The sequence below is a fragment of the Asparagus officinalis genome, chromosome 2 (genome assembly GCF_001876935.1).
Source record: "Asparagus officinalis chromosome 2, Aspof.V1, whole genome shotgun sequence".
Classification (NCBI taxonomy): Eukaryota; Viridiplantae; Streptophyta; class Magnoliopsida; order Asparagales; family Asparagaceae; genus Asparagus; species Asparagus officinalis.
Genome location: NC_033795.1, coordinates 83,871,253 through 83,891,647, shown reverse-complemented (window position 1 = coordinate 83,891,647; position 20,395 = coordinate 83,871,253). Strand labels below are relative to the sequence as shown.

The window sequence follows — 20,395 nt, the reverse complement described above, 5'->3', positions numbered from 1 at the left end:
TTAAATTATAAAAAGTTATTTATCATACAGGACAAGAACGAGGCAGCAAGATCTTCAGAAACATGAGATGTTCAGAGAGTGAAAAATTACCGTGAACATTTCAGCCTGATAGGACATTCAGAGAGTGAAAAGTAGATCACACATGTCACATCTCTTTACACTGCTAATGATTCAGATGAATCATCCTATGAGCCTTCTGAAGCATGTCTTGTAAGAACAATATCAATCATATTATTGTCATATTAAATACCAACTCTTCTCCAGTTTAGAGAAGCATTTCTAACTCATGAAGACAGGCACTCATGTTGTTCCATTAAACTATATATGAAGGGTGGTCTAAACTAAAAAAACTATGAAATGTTTAAGGTTGGTGTACTGAGACTAAGAAAAATCCTCCAACATTGAAAAATAAAGCGAACAAGTAAAACATCAAAAACATTTGATACTCCTAACATAAAATGTAAAATCCATGCAGCAGTTTAGTAAAATGAAGAGTGTGACAGGTGATGAAAAATTTATAATAGAGATGTGCATGCATCAATGCACATAGATACAAGGCAATAAAAAAACAGCCAAAATGAATACATTTCAAAGACTATCTTACAGATTCAGAGATATAACAATCCCAAATTCGAGCATTATGGCCAAACAGCACAAGATCAAGCGATAAATTGCAGCGATAAGTCTCCGTTAAAACACAAGGAGCTTGATTTGGACCACTAATTATCCAGATGCGAGCACTGTCCTAACAATGAAAGAGAAAATGGGCTAAGCACAACTAAGTCAATAAAACATAATGGTACTTAAAAAGAAAACAATAGATGAAAATAAGCAGTCAGTTCACCTGCGATCATCAGAAACTGACATCAATCTTGACCCATCAGAGGACCAAGCTATGCGAAATATTGAACCTTCATGACCAGTAAGTCTGCTCAAAAAAACAGATATGTATTGTTGACCATGAAATTGAACTTCATCATAGTCAGACGTGCATCTATTTGTCAAACCAATCAAACATGAAGAAGATGGAAGCAGATCCTGAGGAATCAACTTCCAAACAATAATCTGTGGAAACAAAAACCAGCTGTGAGGGCTCGAACTTTCAGTAATTTTGTAAAGAATAATGGATGTTGTAGACATCAACAGACAGATGCAAACATATACTACCATGCTAAAAGAGCTCTTTAGTGGACAAAGGTCCACAATTCCACAAAGCGACCATACTATGCATAACTACTATTGCATTTCCCCTCCCTTATGCATGCAGCATGACTTCAGATCAATGACAACATCGAACATATCATAATAAATATGGCAGAATAGTACTTACCTCATTGTAGATAGTTCCTGATGCTATGCGGAGGGCCTCTAAACTATCACCCCAGATTCGCATAGAATAAAGAAGGGACCTTTCTGAAAAAGCATAGAAAAGAAATAGAGTCCTTGAATTGAAGGGGGGAACATCAACTAACTTTCCTTGAGACGAAAGGAAAGTGTGGAAACAATGCAACCTTAAATAAGATCACTTGGAAGAGATAACTGAGAATGTCAGCGAACCTGAAGATTTCACTCGAAGGAGTGTATCAGGATTATTCATATCCCATAGAGCAACCGAGTTGTCACTGAGCCCCACTGCAAGACAATCATCTTCCTGGCACCCAGAACGGAAACGAAGTACCATCCGTCAAGGATGAAGGCACAATCACATTACTCTCTGATTATTGCAGAAACAAAATGACAGAAGAGCTCTTTAAAATTAGATTGCTACTTGGTCATTAGACAGAAATTCAAGTATTACAATATTTCAAGAACCATTCTTGACTCAATGGATACGCATCTACGACCTACGCATAAAATACTTGGTATTATAACTCCAGTACCACCCAACATGTGTTATCGCTTCAAGTTACTGACAAGTCTTATTTGTTGCTGAAGGAAGGTCACCCGCATTGGAATATTAAGTGCTCTTATGCTCTTTGTTTCGGCGCTAGAGTACGGAAATGTGATTCGTCTTCTCTATTTTCTTTAAAGGGCATCCCGAATCTTCGCATTTGCTAACTAATACCCAAACAACTTATGCATAATTCATCAGCTTTTAGTCCAAATCTTCGTATTTGCTAACTAGTATTAACCCCAGCTTACAAATTTTAAGCTTTTGCTCGGCATTAGAAAGTGCCTCTATTATACTTCGTTCCGAATTGCAACAATCAACCAATTAGAGAAATTAAAAAAAAAAGTAAGAAAATGCCACCTTCAAGGAGCGAGTGTCGAGGACCCAGTGATCGAACCTCGGCAGCTGACCAACCAACTCCATCTCAATGCCCGCCTTCACATCATACTCCAATCTAAAGAGCTTCACTCTTCTCTCCCCATAAACAACGACCGAGCAATGCAAAACCTCCCCCTTCTGGTCCACTGACCTGAGCGAAATTCCATGGACTCGGATCCCTTGAAAAACGTGGAAAGATCTGAGGAGAGCCCCCGACTTGACGTCGTACGCTAGGATCTCCGATCCTGATCCTGTAAACATAGAGAGAGAGAGTGATGAGAGAGATAAGTGAGGAGAGAGAAAACGATGAGAGACAGAGAGTACCGGCGAGGAGAATGGGGTAAGGAGAGAGGCTGGAGGGAAGAGGCAGGAAACAGAGGGCTGAGATCTCGCCGAGGTAAGATCCTGCTTGAAGACGCCATCGCAGACTGGGGTTGAGCTCGGCCATGGCGGAGCTCGCTAGGGTTTAGGGTTCAATGCGTTCCCGCGTTAATAAACCCAATAATTATATATATGTTAAATGGGCCGCATTATTTTGATCGTCTCCTATACCTGCAAGTAAACAGGGCCTTGACGTATGACTTGGGGCCTCCCTGGAAATTTGTATTATTTTGATCGCCCTCAAGTAAATAGGGTCTTTTATTAATTAATTAATTTATTTTCTCTTTTGTTTTGATAAATCATAGGTGGTTGATTTATATATATATTTTTGACCCCTTTCATCTATTTCTTTTATCCTCTGTTTTGATGATTCATGAACAATCTCAAGGTAAATCATAAACAGCCTTATTAATATAGTTTTAAAAATATTCTCGCAAAAGGTTATCATTGTACATTAACCAGCTCATCATTTCACCGCTCACTCCCAGCTCATCAACCAAACAAGAAAAAGTCATGTACCTCACATGGCCCTTCCGCTAGCGAGACGATCAGTGCAAAATACGTCATTCCTTACACTTCACATTTCCTCCTTATAACCCCCTATCAAACCAAGTCAGTTAAAGGTCCTTGCAATGCGTGGGATCCGACAAAAGGAGTCGAACCATTTTGGATATATTATATGCAGTCTTATCTTGCATTTCTGTAAGAGATCATTTCTAGACGCGAATTCATGGTCTCCAGATCATGCAGTGATAGGTTTCATCGTGTAAACACTAAATCTTGTTTTGGTTTAGGAAAAAAACTAAACTAGAATTTAAATCAGTAGTATAAAGACCAACCTTCGATCTTAATCCAGGTCAAGATGGCTGCACCTCCCCTAATTAAGATCTGTTTAGCCCGAAAGTGGTTTGGGCCATCCAAAGGCACTTTATAAATAATATTGGAAACAATGAATTATTTGCCAAAAATACATGGGAATTTTAAATCTAATAATGTATAGTGAGACGACACAGAGTTAATGAATCAACCTATGCTTAGATAATTTATTTTAAATTTATGATACTGTAAAATCTAATAAAAAGTTATTTTCTTTAATATTAGTCAATAAATTGTATCCTTATACTCTAACAAGCGGGACATTATGAACCATACAGAGGAAAATTATATTAAATTTTAGATGTTATGTTGACATAGAGCATCTTATTTCCTATACTCTATGTCATAATACAATTTGGGTTCTTGAGTCCCATCTCCCCGTAAGCACCTAAGCTGATGAGAGCATGTTTGGCAATATTCTTATTTTTTTTACTTTTAAGTATCTTTTTTATCTATTCCTTTATACAAATAGGAGGATCTGAGATTCACTGTTCATGCTACAGTAGCATTACTACTGCAGCTAATAATTAATTTAAAATATCACTGTAGCACACGGGTATACTGTAACATTTAAAAAGTACTGTAGAAGAGCGGGATACTGTAGCACTTCCAAAAATTCAAATCATGCCATATTTAAAAAAAAGGGATTACTGTTGTAGAAAAAAAAACGTGCTTTGCACGGCCCGTAAACTAGTTTATTAGGTACCAAAATCATGTTTGATAATGGTTGACTTATTACTTATTTTTAACCCATAAGTAAAACAAAAATAAATTGGGATTTTCCAAACTAAATTTTGAAACTACTTATTGATATCAAAAGAATATGTTTTGTCCTCTAGTAAAGTAAATAAAAAATAAATAAAATAAGCAATAGTCGAACATGCCCTGAATATAGAAACAACCTCCTGTGATATGTGTAGCCCAACCCTAACTTATAATGAGCTAAACAAACCACTCAATATCAGATCAAAATAAATAAATAAATCCTTAACCATTGAGCTGTTGCTTATTTTACTCAACCCACCGGATCAATTCCCAAGTAGCGAATCTAGCCCAGAAAAAGAGAAAAGGGGGAATGATCGACGGTCTACGTCGGTAGCGTGGTCCCGTTCCCACCTAATTTTACCGACTACAGCCGGTGACCCCTCCCCCGGGCAGCTTCCAACGCACCGGATCTACCGGTCGATCTTGACCCCCGAGAGATTTTCCTCTATAAATACGGGTCTCAGGGCGAAGGGATAGATTTGTGAAAAGGAGGGTTTTTTATATTTCCTCTCTCGAATAATAACCGAAGGATTCTAGCCCCCTCCGAGGTCAGTTATCATCTCTATTTTTTAATTAATTTATTATTTATTTCGATCCTCATTTTGTTTGTAGAGATAGAGATCTCGTTCTTACTTATACTGCTCGAATCGTAGAGCTAGGGTTTAAAGAAAATCAGAAATTTTGAGCTCTTTCTTGGTTGATTTGAGGAGATTTAAGCTTATTCTCGCTGTGTTTTAAGGTTTTTTTTGGGGGAATATCTTGTTGTTTTCCTGTTGGAGATTCACGAAGAATGATGCATTAGTCACTAGACTGGATATATTTAATCCGGATCTGTAGATTTGCAGAGGTTTTATGTAAATTTGAGATTTTTGAAGTGTTCTCGAGGTTTTCTAGCTCGCAACTGAACAGATCTAGGGCGTTGTTCTAGTGTTTCGGAGCAAAGCGTCCAGATCTGTAGATTTCCTGTACCAGATCTGAGCTTTGCTAGCCTGAATTGTAAACAAATGTTTCTAACTCTTAGCTGCTGCTTTGATAACTCTTGATTTGTAAAGGTTATGCAATTTTGTTCTAAATTCTTGATTCGTGGAAAATATCACGCTTCTTCTTGCTTTAGTGGGGCCGCGACGTGTTATTGCGTCATTGTATGCTTTCGGGTGATCTTTACTTGTCTCATGCTTATCTTGTTATTCTTTGCTTTCGGGTTCCTATTAACAGTAGAAATTAAAAAGCGATCTCCTTTATTGGACTCGTTTTCCTTTATTCTCGCCGTCATTTGATACTTGTCTCTAGCGCATAATCTTGTTGGCTCTTTTTCTCTCTCTCTCTCTCTCTCTCAAAAAAAAAGGTTGTATTTTGTGACTTTGGAGTTTCTCCATCTAGTGTAAGATTTTTTGAAGGGGACTCTGTTATGCGTCGTGCACGTATAGCTTGATCTTCATTAGAACCTTCATTATAACTTGATCCTCATTAGAGCCTTAGGGAAATAGTGGAGCTTCTAATACCATTTCAATTTAAAGGATATGTACTTAAAAAAAAATTAAATTTTGTTCAATTTGATAGGAAGTTATAAGCGTGAACCGACACTGTTGTTGTTGGAGATTTCACATGCTAGGCTTTTCATCAGAAATGCATTTTGATTTTATTTATTTATTTATACTCTAGCCTTTGTGTATTTCTGTATCTTTATCAGTTAGCTAATAAATATGCCCTTTGTTTTGTGAAATAATCAATGAAACAGTAGCCAACTATTTAGACTGTAAAAAACTTATTTCTAAAACAAAATTTATGGTTCTCTTTCTCTCAGCTATAAGAAATGGCCGACACCTTCCTTTTCACCTCCGAGTCCGTCAACGAGGGTCACCCCGACAAGCTCTGCGACCAGATCTCTGATGCTGTTCTTGATGCCTGCCTCGCCCAGGACCCCGACAGCAAGGTCGCCTGTGAGACCTGCACCAAGACTAACATGGTCATGGTCTTTGGTGAGATCACTACCAAGGCCAATGTCGACTATGAGAAGATCGTCCGTGACACCTGCAAATCCATCGGGTTTGTCTCTGATGATGTCGGTCTCGACGCTGACAACTGCAAAGTCCTTGTCAACATCGAGCAGCAATCTCCTGATATCGCCCAGGGTGTCCACGGCCACTTCACCAAGAGACCAGAAGAGATTGGTGCTGGTGACCAAGGTCACATGTTTGGCTATGCCACAGATGAGACCCCTGAGTTCATGCCCCTCAGTCATGTTCTTGCCACCAAGCTCGGTGCTCGGTTGACTGAGGTCCGCAAGAATGGAACTTGTGCGTGGCTAAGACCTGACGGGAAGACCCAAGTCACTGTTGAGTACCGCAACGACCATGGTGCCATGGTTCCCCTTCGTGTCCACACCGTCCTCATCTCCACCCAGCACGACGAGACTGTCACTAACGATGAGATCGCCGCTGACCTCAAGGAGCACGTTATCAAGCCCGTCATCCCTGAGAAGTACCTCGACGAGAAGACCATCTTCCACTTGAACCCGTCCGGCCGCTTTGTCATCGGTGGTCCCCATGGTGATGCCGGTCTCACCGGTCGCAAGATCATCATCGACACCTACGGTGGATGGGGAGCCCACGGTGGTGGTGCTTTCTCAGGCAAGGACCCCACCAAGGTCGACAGGAGCGGCGCCTACATTGTGAGGCAGGCAGCGAAGAGCATTGTCGCCAGTGGGCTTGCTCGCCGTTGCATCGTCCAGGTGTCGTATGCTATTGGTGTGCCGGAGCCATTGTCAGTGTTTGTCGACACTTATGGCACCGGTAAAATCCCTGATAAGGAGATCTTGAAGATCGTGAAGGAGAACTTTGACTTCAGGCCCGGGATGATCACCATCAACCTCGACTTGAAGAGGGGAGGCAATTCAAGGTTCTTGAAGACGGCGGCGTACGGACACTTCGGTAGGGACGACGCAGACTTCAAGAATCGATATAGAAGAAGAAAACAAAAGATATCCGCTCGCTTCATGCCTCGTTGATCTTTTAGCTTGTTTGGTTTGATGGCCTTCCAGGCCTTAATACTATTCGTTGGTCTGATGCTTTCGCGTGTCGTGGGTCACTGACCTTTTTACGTCGTGCTGAAATAGATACTTCCGGGTTGTTGCTCTTGGAGCCTGATGTTATGGTTCAGCTTCAGATTTAATCTAAAAGAACTTTGTTACGTTTCCTGCAATCTCTGGTTGATTGAGTTGTTGTTTCCTGTGCTCGATTTTGCGCAGCACCAGGTTTGATATTATCCTGTTTTGTGAGAAGCTAGTTTTAGTTTCAGATGTGGGGGATCACAGGAGGATTCATTGTCAAAATTCTTGTTTCGCGTGGTTGAAATTCACGCATCAAAATTCTCATGTCTGCGCCGCTACAGGGACCCAAAATATGGGACAATTGGAGGGGACATGTGAGATGTCCCCCTCCTATTGCATAATGAGCTGACTTGACCAGCTCATTATGCAATAGGGAGGGGGACACCTCACCTATCCCCTCCATTGGTCCCATATTTTAAATCCTTAACACATTTTTCTTTTCACATATTTAAACGTCGGCTGGATTAATCAAATTTAGCAGAAACCTGTCCAGATATTACCTATGTTAGTGGTAAAGTGAAGGCAGTTTAGTCAACTTAAGTTAGCTATGGTTAGGTGAAACTAACATAATCTTTTGACAGGTAAAGGGGATGGAGGGGACATGACCAGCTCATTATGCAATAGGAAGGGGATACATCACCTGTCCCCTCCATTAGTCCCATATTTTAAATCCTAAACACATTTTTTCTTTTCACATATTTAAACGTCAGCTGGATTAATCAAATTTAGCAGAAACCTGTCCTGATATTGCCTATGTTAGTGGTAAGTGAAGGCAGTTTAGTCAACTTAAGTTAGCTATGGTTAGGTGAAACTAACATAATCTTTTGACAGGTAAAGGGGATGGAGGGGACATGACCAGCTCATTATGCAATAGGAAGGGGATACATCACCTGTCCCCTCCATTAGTCCCATATTTTAAATCCTAAACACATTTTTTCTTTTCACATATTTAAACGTCAGCTGGATTAATCAAATTTAGCAGAAACCTGTCCTGATATTGCCTATGTTAGTGGTAAGTGAAGGCAGTTTAGTCAACTTAAGTTAGCTATGGTTAGGTGAAACTAACATAATCTTTTGACAGGTAAAGGGGATGGAGGGGACATGACCAGCTCATTATGCAATAGGAAGGGGATACATCACCTGTCCCCTCCATTAGTCCCATATTTTAAATCCTAAACACATTTTTTCTTTTCACATATTTAAACGTCAGCTGGATTAATCAAATTTAGCAGAAACCTGTCCTGATATTGCCTATGTTAGTGGTAAGTGAAGGCAGTTTAGTCAACTTAAGTTAGCTATGGTTAGGTGAAACTAACATAATCTTTTGACAGGTAAAGGGGATGGAGGGGACATGACCAGCTCATTATGCAATAGGAAGGGGATACATCACCTGTCCCCTCCATTAGTCCCATATTTTAAATCCTAAACACATTTTTTCTTTTCACATATTTAAACGTCAGCTGGATTAATCAAATTTAGCAGAAACCTGTCCTGATATTGCCTATGTTAGTGGTAAGTGAAGGCAGTTTAGTCAACTTAAGTTAGCTATGGTTAGGTGAAACTAACATAATCTTTTGACAGGTAAAGGGGATGGAGGGGACATGACCAGCTCATTATGCAATAGGAAGGGGATACATCACCTGTCCCCTCCATTAGTCCCATATTTTAAATCCTAAACACATTTTTTCTTTTCACATATTTAAACGTCAGCTGGATTAATCAAATTTAGCAGAAACCTGTCCTGATATTGCCTATGTTAGTGGTAAGTGAAGGCAGTTTAGTCAACTTAAGTTAGCTATGGTTAGGTGAAACTAACATAATCTTTTGACAGGTAAAGGGGATGGAGGGGACATGACCAGCTCATTATGCAATAGGAAGGTGGTGCTTTCTCAGGCAAGGACCCCACCAAGGTCGACAGGAGCGGCGCCTACATTGTGAGGCAGGCAGCGAAGAGCATTGTCGCCAGTGGGCTTGCTCGCCGTTGCATCGTCCAGGTGTCGTATGCTATTGGTGTGCCGGAGCCATTGTCAGTGTTTGTCGACACTTATGGCACCGGTAAAATCCCTGATAAGGAGATCTTGAAGATCGTGAAGGAGAACTTTGACTTCAGGCCCGGGATGATCACCATCAACCTCGACTTGAAGAGGGGAGGCAATTCAAGGTTCTTGAAGACGGCGGCGTACGGACACTTCGGTAGGGACGACGCATCAAGTGGGAGATTGTCAAGCCTCTCAAGTGGGAGAAGCCTGCAGCCTAAATCAAGGCAAGAATCGATATAGAAGAAGAAAACAAAAGATATCCGCTCGCTTCATGCCTCGTTGATCTTTTAGCTTGTTTGGTTTGATGGCCTTCCAGGCCTTAATACTATTCGTTGGTCTGATGCTTTCGCGTGTCGTGGGTCACTGACCTTTTTACGTCGTGCTGAAATAGATACTTCCGGGTTGTTGCTCTTGGAGCCTGATGTTATGGTTCAGCTTCAGATTTAATCTAAAAGAACTTTGTTACGTTTCCTGCAATCTCTGGTTGATTGAGTTGTTGTTTCCTGTGCTCGATTTTGCGCAGCACCAGGTTTGATATTATCCTGTTTTGTGAGAAGCTAGTTTTAGTTTCAGATGTGGGGGATCACAGGAGGATTCATTGTCAAAATTCTTGTTTCGCGTGGTTGAAATTCACGCATCAAAATTCTCATGTCTGCGCCGCTACAGGGACCCAAAATATGGGACAATTGGAGGGGACATGTGAGATGTCCCCCTCCTATTGCATAATGAGCTGACTTGACCAGCTCATTATGCAATAGGGAGGGGGACACCTCACCTATCCCCTCCATTGGTCCCATATTTTAAATCCTTAACACATTTTTCTTTTCACATATTTAAACGTCGGCTGGATTAATCAAATTTAGCAGAAACCTGTCCAGATATTACCTATGTTAGTGGTAAAGTGAAGGCAGTTTAGTCAACTTAAGTTAGCTATGGTTAGGTGAAACTAACATAATCTTTTGACAGGTAAAGGGGATGGAGGGGACATGACCAGCTCATTATGCAATAGGAAGGGGATACATCACCTGTCCCCTCCATTAGTCCCATATTTTAAATCCTAAACACATTTTTTCTTTTCACATATTTAAACGTCAGCTGGATTAATCAAATTTAGCAGAAACCTGTCCTGATATTGCCTATGTTAGTGGTAAGTGAAGGCAGTTTAGTCAACTTAAGTTAGCTATGGTTAGGTGAAACTAACATAATCTTTTGACAGGTAAAGAATCACCAGTCACCCGTAGCACAAAAAGCTTCCTCCTGATTTCTTCTTACATGATTTTCGACAGATAATGACGACTTCATAGTAATAGTTTTTAATAAATGAACTCTTTCATATTGCTAAATAACTATGCATTCGCCAAAATTTTGTCTAGGAGATACATTTTGCTAGTAAGAGATGGTTCTCAGGAGAAATATTTGATGGCACATATTTCAGAATTTGGGCATGCAATCCATTATCCCTCAGCCACATCAATCTTCCGATATCAATGATCTCTTTGCAAATGAAGCCTATAGCAGCCCTCTCTGCCGCTTGCATGCTTCGGATAGTTTCTTCAACTCCTTTGTGCTCAGAATCAGATTGCTTCGCCTCACTACTTTATGTAAACCCAGATGAAATGATCAAAAAAAATCCAGGTGGTTCAAAACTAATAACATCAATGACAAATACAATACGCTATATGTCTGACATTTTTAAGAAACCTAGTGATTTAAGAGGTTCAACTACTGCTTTCAAAGAAACAGGTAAAGGCTTGTGAGAAACGAAACTGAAAGCATGTAAAATATCAGAGGCAATGGTTTTGGAACAACAGAAATTGCCTAATTTCTTCGTAGGGTGTATGATCAAATTAACTCTAATGTTCATGGAGGAGCTTGTCATTTATTTATGGACCAAAGCTCAAGGAATAAGAAAGCTTACCAGGTGTTAAGATGCATTTTCTGATCAGTCACTGAGGAAACGTCATCAGAGCCTGTGGTTTCCATCTACAAGCCCAGCTGCAACATGAAATAGCATCAAAATCCTCCTTTGTTATCCCCATGTTGGACATGAAATTTGTATCTATAAACAGCAAATGAGAGAAAATAAGAAGATTTCTATGGTGTCTTCATTAAGCATCATTTCCTTCAAAATACTAGGTAACTTCACAAGTAAGTATGGTGTTACATATTTTAATCAACTTAAGTTTTTCTATTCCATAAATTGACATGCCGAATGGACTAAAAGGAACACCACTGTAAGAAAGATATGGTCTCAACGTCATATGCTTAACAACATGCAATAAAGCAAAATAAAGCACAGATACCTAGATAACAGGTTAGATTGAATAAACTTTTTTTTCCCTTCTTTCTAGCTAACTCCTATGCAAAGCAAGTGTAGGATTACATAATTTACGTGTAACATGTTAAATTGAATTTACAATAGGAGGAAATTGGAAGTAACAACAACTAAGCCTTTGTCCCAAATGTAAATTGAAAACAAATGAATTAACTAAATGCATGTATGAAGGAAATTACTTATGTAATGCTTCCATTGGCAAAGATGGTGGCAGCATGTTGCTATGGCAAAACCTCGCATACGACATCCATTGGAAAGAAGTTCCTTGTTAATGCTTTGGCGTTCCGGAATACAACACCTTATGGCCAAATCTACATAGAACAGTGCGTTCCAGATGTTATGCACTTCAAATACAGAGAAATTTGTGCAGATTGCAAAATATTAAACATTTTAATTTTTAAAATAACTTTTACCAGTAGCAGGTCCACATAAATGTTTTCCAATGGCCAGGTATTTATGTCCCTTCAAAGATTCTACTCCATGCAGATCCAAATCCTCTACTGCAAAGTTTGAGATTACTGTTTAGATGGATGCAAAAGATGCAAATGTAATGACAAACAGAAAATCCAACTTAATAAAGAAACTACATCTTATACAAAATTGAAAATATATCACTTGAAAATAATAATTGCAAAAGCTACGGCCTCCATTTAGAGAATAATTACAATAGCTGTTACTAGGAAGCTTCTGACGGCACAACAAGAACAATAGATATATATTATTTCACAGTTTCTTTTGCTAAAGTTGTGAAAACATAATATTATATTCTAAAACTTACTTAAGATAACATTCCCTATTTGAATTCTTTACTCTCATATCAGACTTATCACCGCCTCCCAAAAAATAAGACAAAAAATTCAACTACTAAGGACAACTGTACACAGAAAGATAGCGTCCCAAACAAGAATCCTAGACCTTAGTATTCTCTGAAGAGAAGATAAATATTGAGAGTAAAACAGGACTGTTGTTTTACCATATCCAGCACACGAAGATAACCTATACAGCTTTCCCTAGAAATTGTATTGGTCTCTTTGATTCAGATAAATTCCATCGCCTCTCCTTCTTATTGTAAATGTGCATACATGGATCTCGATACTTCTAGCCAATCCAGCCATGGAGTTCTTTAACCTGAGAAGGAAAAACTATACAGCGATTCCACCACCTCTATAGGTCATGTTTGTGCAAATATTCATCTAATTTAAGAGCCCAAATTTGGTTCTCTGAAATTCAACAGGATTCCCACATGTTTACTATGTGTTGGGCAAGAGGCATAAAGTTTATGTGTTCTACACACATCGGGCATGTGGAATCACTTTAAAAAGCTAATCTCACTTAGCTTACTATCAGACAAAACCAAATCCCATAACCAACACAAGCATTCTGCATAAGATCAGTTCGGAAAGGCCACATATGTTCAAAGCTGGATCTCTAACATTAATCCTTAATAAAAAAAATATGCAAAGAGGGGAAAAAATTGAAGAAAAAGCTATCCTTAAGGAAGAACATGGAGAACTTGTAATTCAAGGCACAGGAGTTTAAAACTTTCGGGTCTTAACCCTTTATGTGAAGAGAAAGGCTATATCCAATTTGATGAATGAAATAACGTGGAAGAACATAGTTACAAGGAACAAATAGGCTTACTGTCAATTCTCAATCGCTCTAAGCTTAAATTATCCTTTTGACGGAGACTTCGATCAGCCTAAATTAAAACAGAAAAAGTTAGTTAATAAATAAAGATTAGAATGCATCCAAGGTAGTATATGCATTGGTCGATCATTGCATTTCTTCTTTAGTTAGGTGTGCTTGTATGTGTATGTGCTGTTGAAGATGCTTGTCTCCTATGATTGGGTGTCTTCTTCATGGTCTTTTCTTTTCGTTGTTTCCTGTTATATATTGGGGGGTACGGTGCGGGTAGGGGTTGGGATGGAATGGTGGGTCAGTTTTACTATATGATTTATGGTTTCATAGCAAAATCTTTTTGCCAAAGGGAAACTTCAAGCTAAACCGTCGTAATAGTTTTTGAGTAAATGATTTCCAAAATAAAATTTAGATATTTTGATAACCAAGTGACAAGGGGTCTTAACAGATATTAAATAGATAGAAAATGCTCAAGACAAGAATTTTGGTATTAAAGCATGCAAGTGTAGCATCAAACTGAAGGCCTTAAAAGAAAGAGCATGAAGACACAGAGTTACAAGATAAAACAAAATTTTCATGTAAAAGAATGAGAAAAACTGGACTAAACTTATAATTTGTTCAAGATAGATGACACTTATAATTTGTTCAAGATAGATGACAATAAACGGGGTCAATATACAATTATAAAAATGTCATGTGCTCATCACATGGGACTATTCCAAGGAATATTCCCACATTCAACTAATAAATGGTAATAATGTGCCAGTTTTTTTACAACTTAGGGTATTAAATCAAATAATTTAATCCTAATTGAGTAATCTCAATAATACGTCTTCGTTTGATTTGATCCCAAGCCAACTATCAGTGTGCATAACACGTTAAAAGAAAGTTACATAACTAAGTACTTGACAGACTTCTGGTGAGAAGATAATACTAACCTTGAGCTTGTAAGACCTGCGCTCAACCAAAAATATCTTCTTCGTTTCATAACAATCAGCAAGCATGTGAGTTAAGTACCCTCTCCCTGCTCCAAATTCAACCACTGCTGGGCTATTATCCTCATCTCCACAACCATCGACTTCTATCGTTTGCTGACAATTTGTTCCAAAGACCGACTCATCGGTTTTTCTGAGAATTCCATATTCTTCCATGTTTCCAATGATTGAAACCTGCTGCATCACATGCTTCTCTTGATATGGCACTTGTCTGCCAACAAGCATCGTCAAATTATAAAAAATATTGAAATCCTTGAACTGAACCCACATATTCACTTGAACCGGTCCTAACCAATTAATTCTACCACATAAAGTCAAACATGCTACTAAAAATTCATAGGTTTCAGTACGTTATCAGGGGAAGTGTTACATTCACAAAATACAATTGTATCAAATATTACCGAGCGATATCAAAGGTTAAAACTTTCTGCTGCTTGGTTTCACGAACTTTGTGCATTATCATAATAAGTAGGGGATGTCAGATAGCTGTGCAAGTTCATCTTTTGATGACAAATAGCAATATCATTCAAGGAATTTAAGAAGAAAATCCAAAAATTTCCAAATATTACCTATCCACCTGCTGATTTATCCATTTCTTGCAAGCATCAGGCTCCACAAAAGATTCCCTCAGCTCAACTCTCAAGGCCGAATGAAAAGCCCTAATCTTTCCAACAAGCTCATTGAATTCACTCACACTCATCTCATGAATGGCCCTCCTCTTTGCCTCCGACCCGACGTTCTCCCCTCCTAAAACCCCAGCATTAATCCCTTTAGAGTAGTAGGGCTGTGTTTCTAAGGTTTCCACTTGTTTCTTCAATGGGCATTTCTTCACATGGGCATCCAAGTTCTCCCTAAACACAGAACTGCACAAAAATAATCAATCTCAATACCAGTGTTGTTACCTACATGCTCCTGAATCGATCACGTCACAAAATTTACCCCTCAAAACTAGATATTTGCTAATTGACCCCCCAGTTCAGCCACATTGAGCTAAAATACCCCCCAAAAAAATCTCAATAGTTAAATCAGTTACGGTTATAGAGAAGGTCTTAACTGTGAAGGATCGATGGGGCAGGGGACCCTGCGAGATTTAGAGGAAGGGTTGTGGTTCCCACAAAACCTAAACAATCAAAGATGAAAATTAGGGTTTTTTTTTTTGGAGAAAAATGATGAGAATTAGCGGTTTAGGGCTTTGGAGGTTTACTTGGAATCAGGAAGCGGGGAGTTCGCGCAGTAACGCCGCTTCTTTGAGAGATAGAAATCGCATCGCTTCTCTACGTTGACATCTCCGCCGCCTCCGACGGTGGTGGAGTTGGCGGCGCAGCCGCCAGCGGACGAGAAAGAAAGAGCGTTCGTCATTTTCGCGGGGGAGAGAGATCCAGTGAGAAGCTCATAATAACATTGTGCCCTTTTGCACAAAGGCCCTCCGTGGCTACTAAAATCACATATTAAATTTGCATCGAGGAACTTCTACTTGTTAGTCCCCAGTCTCTTAAAATCTTAGTTTTCAGTACATTTATCTCGTTATCTTTTGCAAATTAATCAATACTATCTTCAATTGTTTCGGATATTTTGATCAACGGATGGAGTTTCTCTCTCCTGCGGAGAATTACGTTACCGTACCAAAGAAATTGTTTTTTTTTTATCTTGGAGACCAACAAGTCAGGTTAGTCTTCTTCTTTTTGATATAGAAAACTGTCTTATGCTAGTTTATATTTTTTTTTTGCATATTTTGGAATTCACATATTTAAGTTATTTTTAAGATGTGTTCGGCGATTGCTTAAAACTAGGTCAGATTGAACCTGACCCAATTTTTCTTATTTTGTGTTCGGATAAAACAATTCCCGAATTTTTAAAGCCAAACTTTGGCCTTTAAACAGGTTGTTTTCCAAATTATCTCCATATAGAATAACCCCAGCCTATTTTAGAATAAAACCAGGCCAGATCAATCCTATTTTAGTGTATGATAGCATATTGAATCCATGCACTAAAGGTATTTGCTATATTGCCTGTGAAACTTTGTATACCTTCTGTGTTTTGCACTCTGTTTGCCCAGTTCAGTTCAAGCGTGAAATGCCTCAGAATTCTGAAGTCCAGTTTTTGAACGCGAAGTTCTTGAGTATCAGCATGCATTGTGCATGTACTACGACATTTTCACATCGATGCAACGTGACAACATAGATTGCTTGTTTGCAAGAACAAACGCTTCGTTTAATAGAAAGCATGGGTAAATTAGAACAACAATTTCGAATAATGATGCAATACAACAGCATCAAACACAACAAACAAATTCAATCCTGGAAACATATTTCCTGCAAGCAACCTCCTCATAAAAGTTCGAGACAAATTAGTTTGATGTGGCAGCCCAAACAAGCTTGTTGACGGTTTGACCATCAGTCTTGAAGGATTTTGCAAGAACCTCCTTATCGATACCACTAGCAAGCAGTGTCTTTGGAATCACTATAGTGCCAGCATTAGCACTTCCAAATGCAGAGATAGCAACAGCAGGGTACTTGTGATCTTTGTTCACTTGAAAGTGAACTAGTCCCTTAGGGAACACAAACATATCCCCGGTGCCAAGAATCTGAGTAAATAACGTATTGTTCGAATCAACAAAACCAACCTCGAGCCATCCTTGAACAACGAGGAGGAGCTCAGCAGAGCGGGGATGAGTGTGTGGTGGATTGATGCCATTAGGAGCAAACTGAAGTGAAGCATAGGAGACACTTAGTCCCTTTAGTGCAGGGAACTCGATCTCGGTTGCTTTAGTTACCTTAAAGGGCGCATCTTTTGAGGCACCCCGTAGAGAGTTTTTGAGTCCTTTGAAGGTGAAGAAGTTGGCATCAAGGTTGATTCCATTCGGGACTATAAAGTCTGAGGTAATGTCAGGGTCAGCGGCGTTGGCAGCTACAAAGGATGCAAGAACTATAGCGATGATGAGAAATGCATTAGAGGCCATTTTGTTTGTATGAAGTTTGGGTTGATTGATGATTGATATGGGAGAACGAGTGCATTATATATAGGCATGCATGAGTTGTATAGGAGGAACCATTCAAAGGGGAGACTTCTTTTCTTATATGTTCTCTTCTTGTTCTTGTATATCATTTACAAAGTTGAATGCCGGCCAAGAGATCTTGCCTTTATTTGAAATTATTGTGTATTCTGTTGGCAACAGCAGAGTTTTTTCCATTATGATCTTCTAGCAATGGCTTTAATTAAAGGATTGATTGCGGATAGACTTCCTGAACTATTGCCCAATTGTGGAAGAACCCTTGCCAGACGGACCCCCTGAGTGAAATTAGTTGACTCTTTACCCTTAGAGAAAGAGAATTTTTGACAAATAGACCTCCTGAGGGGATAAGAGTCAAAAAGATTACTCTCGGGTTGGGGGGTGGGGGGGTTGTTTAATCCGCAACTAGCAATAGTGAACGGTCTATCTGCAACAATAGAACTGCATGAGGTTCAGCCTCAATTGGGCTATAGTATAGGGGGTCTGTCCACAATTAACCCTTAATTTTGTAGGCATGCACTAACGTAATCACCAAGCCGATAAATTTGGAAGTAATAAATCTGAAGTAAAATATTTACTGATTTGTTGGCTAACATGTTTCCAATGCTGTAACATAAAGTGCAGATGAAAGCAATTTGCTACGTTCTTATGGCTATGTAAATTTGTTTATAGATGTTAAACCTTGCTTCCTCTTAAGTTATTTAGATAAAATAAGAGAGAAGAATCTATTCATCATGATGATCTCATCAGCCTACAAGACTTTTATTAACCTTATAGGAGTACGCTTTGCGTGCAGGTGAGCTTGAATTGGTCCCTGTGGTATCCAATGCGCTACAGAGCCTGCAATGACGATTGGTCAGGATTCTGTCAAGATACAGTCAAGGGAATGAAGGTGATATACTAGTATAATTATTATTGATATGTATTTATTAGTTGGTGCCTGCAAGATGCTATCATGCAATTTGAATAGCAAAATCATTTGGACGGTAAATTACGTTCTCAATTGTTGTTTTCTTCATGTATGTATCCCTTTTTTATTTTTCTTTAGTTTGATGGATGAAGTTGGAAACTTCCTTTCTTTTGACTCAAGTCATAGGCACCTGTTAATTTTAGTAAAGAAAATATGAAGAAGAAACAATTCAGAGATGGCGAAAATAATCTGGCAACAATTCACAAAGATTCAAAGGACAATGACGGCAACAACACCAAATTGTAAAGTCAGAGTTGTCAAAAGTTAAGAAATCGTATAGTACGTAAATATTTCTATACTAGCAAGGTGTTTATAGAAAACAACAGTGAATAACATCAATGAAGAGGAAAACAAGCATATGTGAAGAAGTTATAACAATAGTGAGTAAATACTGATTATGTACCAACCAAGTAACTCTAAATTACAATGTGAAATTTCTTTCTAACCAATAATTTAGGAAACTTCTGCACTTCATTTACAAATTAGCATCGGTTTGTGAAGTCGATTTTTCAGGGAACATTTCAAAGAACATTAGATTAGTGTTGCCATTGGAGTAGGTAATATACAGTCCAATGACTATAGATAAACACTTGAGAACGAATTAAAGGTCTTGGACACGATGTTGGTCATTCCATTTTCCTAGTTGGAATACGGCAATGAAAGACAAATGATTATATGTTGTTTTCTTTTGTTGTTTTGGATGTGCCATGTTTTGGGGATGGATCAAAGCATGTTAAACTAATGGAGGAATCAGACTGCAAAGTGCATAGTGTGAGCATACTGGACAATTCTTTTGTTTGTTTAGTTGAATTATGCTGACATTGATAAAACTTTTGTTTGATCCATAATAAGTAATAAATATTCCATGGTCAAGTTAATAGATAAAATAACATGGTTAAGCCCTGAGAGCAGTATCATATGGAAGCAAAAACATCTTCACCGTGTATTTTCCAGTATAAACACAATTTTTAATTTACATTCCACATGAAAGAGAAAACCAAATGTAAATGAAGCTTTCTTCCCGACAAGAATATACCATCCAGTTATTTTGTGCCACCAATAACAACTATGAACATCAGTGATCGGGGGTTTTAGTATGCATCCTATAGTTTAGCCAAAGCTCTCTGTAGTTTTTTCCATGTCTAACATTCTTATTAATTTCGCATATATTTTCCTAAGAGGTTGGAGAAGTTTTGAGTTAGCTATGTCTACTCTGTGTGTTGTAGGTTGCCTCAAATACTCAAATCCATACTGCTTTGGGAGTTCCTTTTTAGGTTGGTTTGTTTCGATCAAGAGTCCTACTTGCATTAGACTTTGCACAACCAATCATATTAGAGGTTTATTTCAACTTGGACTCTTATTGGTTTTTAGGACATGTGGACTTCTATTCCTATTAGAACTTTTATTCCTTAGACAACAAAGAGTAGGGATATTCAAGACTATAGAAGAACAGTCTTTCGAGCTAATTAGATTCATCAATCTTCAGAGCACCAATCAAGAAGAGTTCTTTTGTGAAGCCTATTTGATATTCTTCTCTTTTGTTCCTTTAGTTGAGAGTTGTATTAGGCTTTTGGGGTGTTATTTAGGATTGAGTGATTGAGAGATCCACTTTGTATTCCTCACAATTAGTAAAGTTTTCTCCTCCTTCGCCCGTGGACGTAGGCTACAAGCCGAACCACGTATATCTTTGTGTTTGTGCTCTTCATATTTTTCGTGCTCTCGTGTGATTGATATTAGCTTATCTTGGGGAGTTTGTCATAACACTGCGTTAGAAGATGAAAAGCCAAAAGATGTTGTTTGTCATGGATTTCAAATCACATCAAAATGGAATAATGAGAAAGAGAAAGAACATGAAACACATTCAATATGTAGATAGGGATTTTAAGGGAACGTGGCATGCTGATAGAGCACTTGACAGAAAAGATCACAAGTTCAAGGCTGGTTTCCAAACTATTTAGAGCAAAAATTTTCCCTGTGAGAAAGGATAATATGGAATCCAGCTTGTGTG

General features: G+C 38.7%; 4 protein-coding genes and 1 long non-coding RNA gene across 8 annotated transcripts in view; 2 read left to right on the top strand and 3 right to left on the bottom strand.

Moving 5' to 3' along the window:
• LOC109831932 overlaps positions 1 to 2,768 on the bottom strand; it is a 19,488-nt gene extending 16,720 nt beyond the window's left edge. Inside the window, exons 1-6 of one of the 2 annotated variants that reach the window (XM_020399413.1) lie at positions 2,594 to 2,768; positions 2,252 to 2,520; positions 1,558 to 1,651; positions 1,331 to 1,413; positions 845 to 1,065; positions 605 to 740 (exon numbers count right to left, since the gene is read on the bottom strand). In XM_020399413.1, coding sequence (XP_020255002.1) covers positions 605 to 740; positions 845 to 1,065; positions 1,331 to 1,413; positions 1,558 to 1,651; positions 2,252 to 2,520; positions 2,594 to 2,717 — 927 coding nt within the window. In that variant the 5' untranslated portion in view covers positions 2,718 to 2,768. Of the gene's footprint in view, positions 1 to 604; positions 741 to 844; positions 1,066 to 1,330; positions 1,414 to 1,557; positions 1,715 to 2,251; positions 2,521 to 2,593 lie in introns of those variants that run through there. The other variant, XM_020399414.1, reaches the window with a different exon arrangement.
• Positions 4,683 to 9,916, top strand: LOC109831931 (S-adenosylmethionine synthase 5). 2 transcript variants are annotated; one of them, XM_020399412.1, is made up of 3 exons: positions 4,683 to 4,839; positions 6,096 to 7,239; positions 9,608 to 9,916. In XM_020399412.1, the coding sequence occupies exons 2-3, from the start codon at positions 6,105 to 6,107 to the stop codon at positions 9,655 to 9,657; spliced, it is 1,185 nt and encodes a 394-aa protein (XP_020255001.1). In that variant the 5' UTR covers positions 4,683 to 4,839; positions 6,096 to 6,104; the 3' UTR covers positions 9,658 to 9,916. The 2 variants fall into 2 exon arrangements, with proteins under 2 accessions (XP_020255001.1, XP_020255000.1); XM_020399411.1 differs by lacking the exon at positions 9,608 to 9,916 and having other exon boundaries at positions 6,096 to 7,492.
• LOC109831928 (tRNA:m(4)X modification enzyme TRM13 homolog) lies at positions 10,889 to 15,856 on the bottom strand. Of its 2 annotated transcripts, none has more exons than XM_020399408.1 (9): positions 15,612 to 15,856; positions 15,462 to 15,527; positions 14,977 to 15,270; positions 14,351 to 14,618; positions 13,416 to 13,473; positions 12,188 to 12,274; positions 11,954 to 12,085; positions 11,358 to 11,498; positions 10,889 to 11,031 (listed from the first exon to the last, which is right to left on the bottom strand). In XM_020399408.1, exons 1-8 carry the CDS (start codon positions 15,764 to 15,766, stop codon positions 11,386 to 11,388), a joined length of 1,173 nt encoding a protein of 390 aa, XP_020254997.1. In that variant the 5' UTR covers positions 15,767 to 15,856; the 3' UTR covers positions 10,889 to 11,031; positions 11,358 to 11,385. The 2 variants fall into 2 exon arrangements, with proteins under 2 accessions (XP_020254997.1, XP_020254998.1); XM_020399409.1 differs by having other exon boundaries at positions 10,946 to 11,034.
• Positions 15,994 to 18,411, top strand: LOC109831930. The gene is made up of 2 exons (XR_002244597.1): positions 15,994 to 16,073; positions 18,214 to 18,411. It is a non-coding gene; the product is annotated as an uncharacterized LOC109831930 (long non-coding RNA).
• On the bottom strand, positions 16,411 to 17,460 carry LOC109831929 (putative germin-like protein 9-2). The gene has a single exon (XM_020399410.1). The coding sequence runs from the start codon at positions 17,364 to 17,366 to the stop codon at positions 16,755 to 16,757; it is 612 nt and encodes a 203-aa protein (XP_020254999.1). The 5' UTR covers positions 17,367 to 17,460; the 3' UTR covers positions 16,411 to 16,754.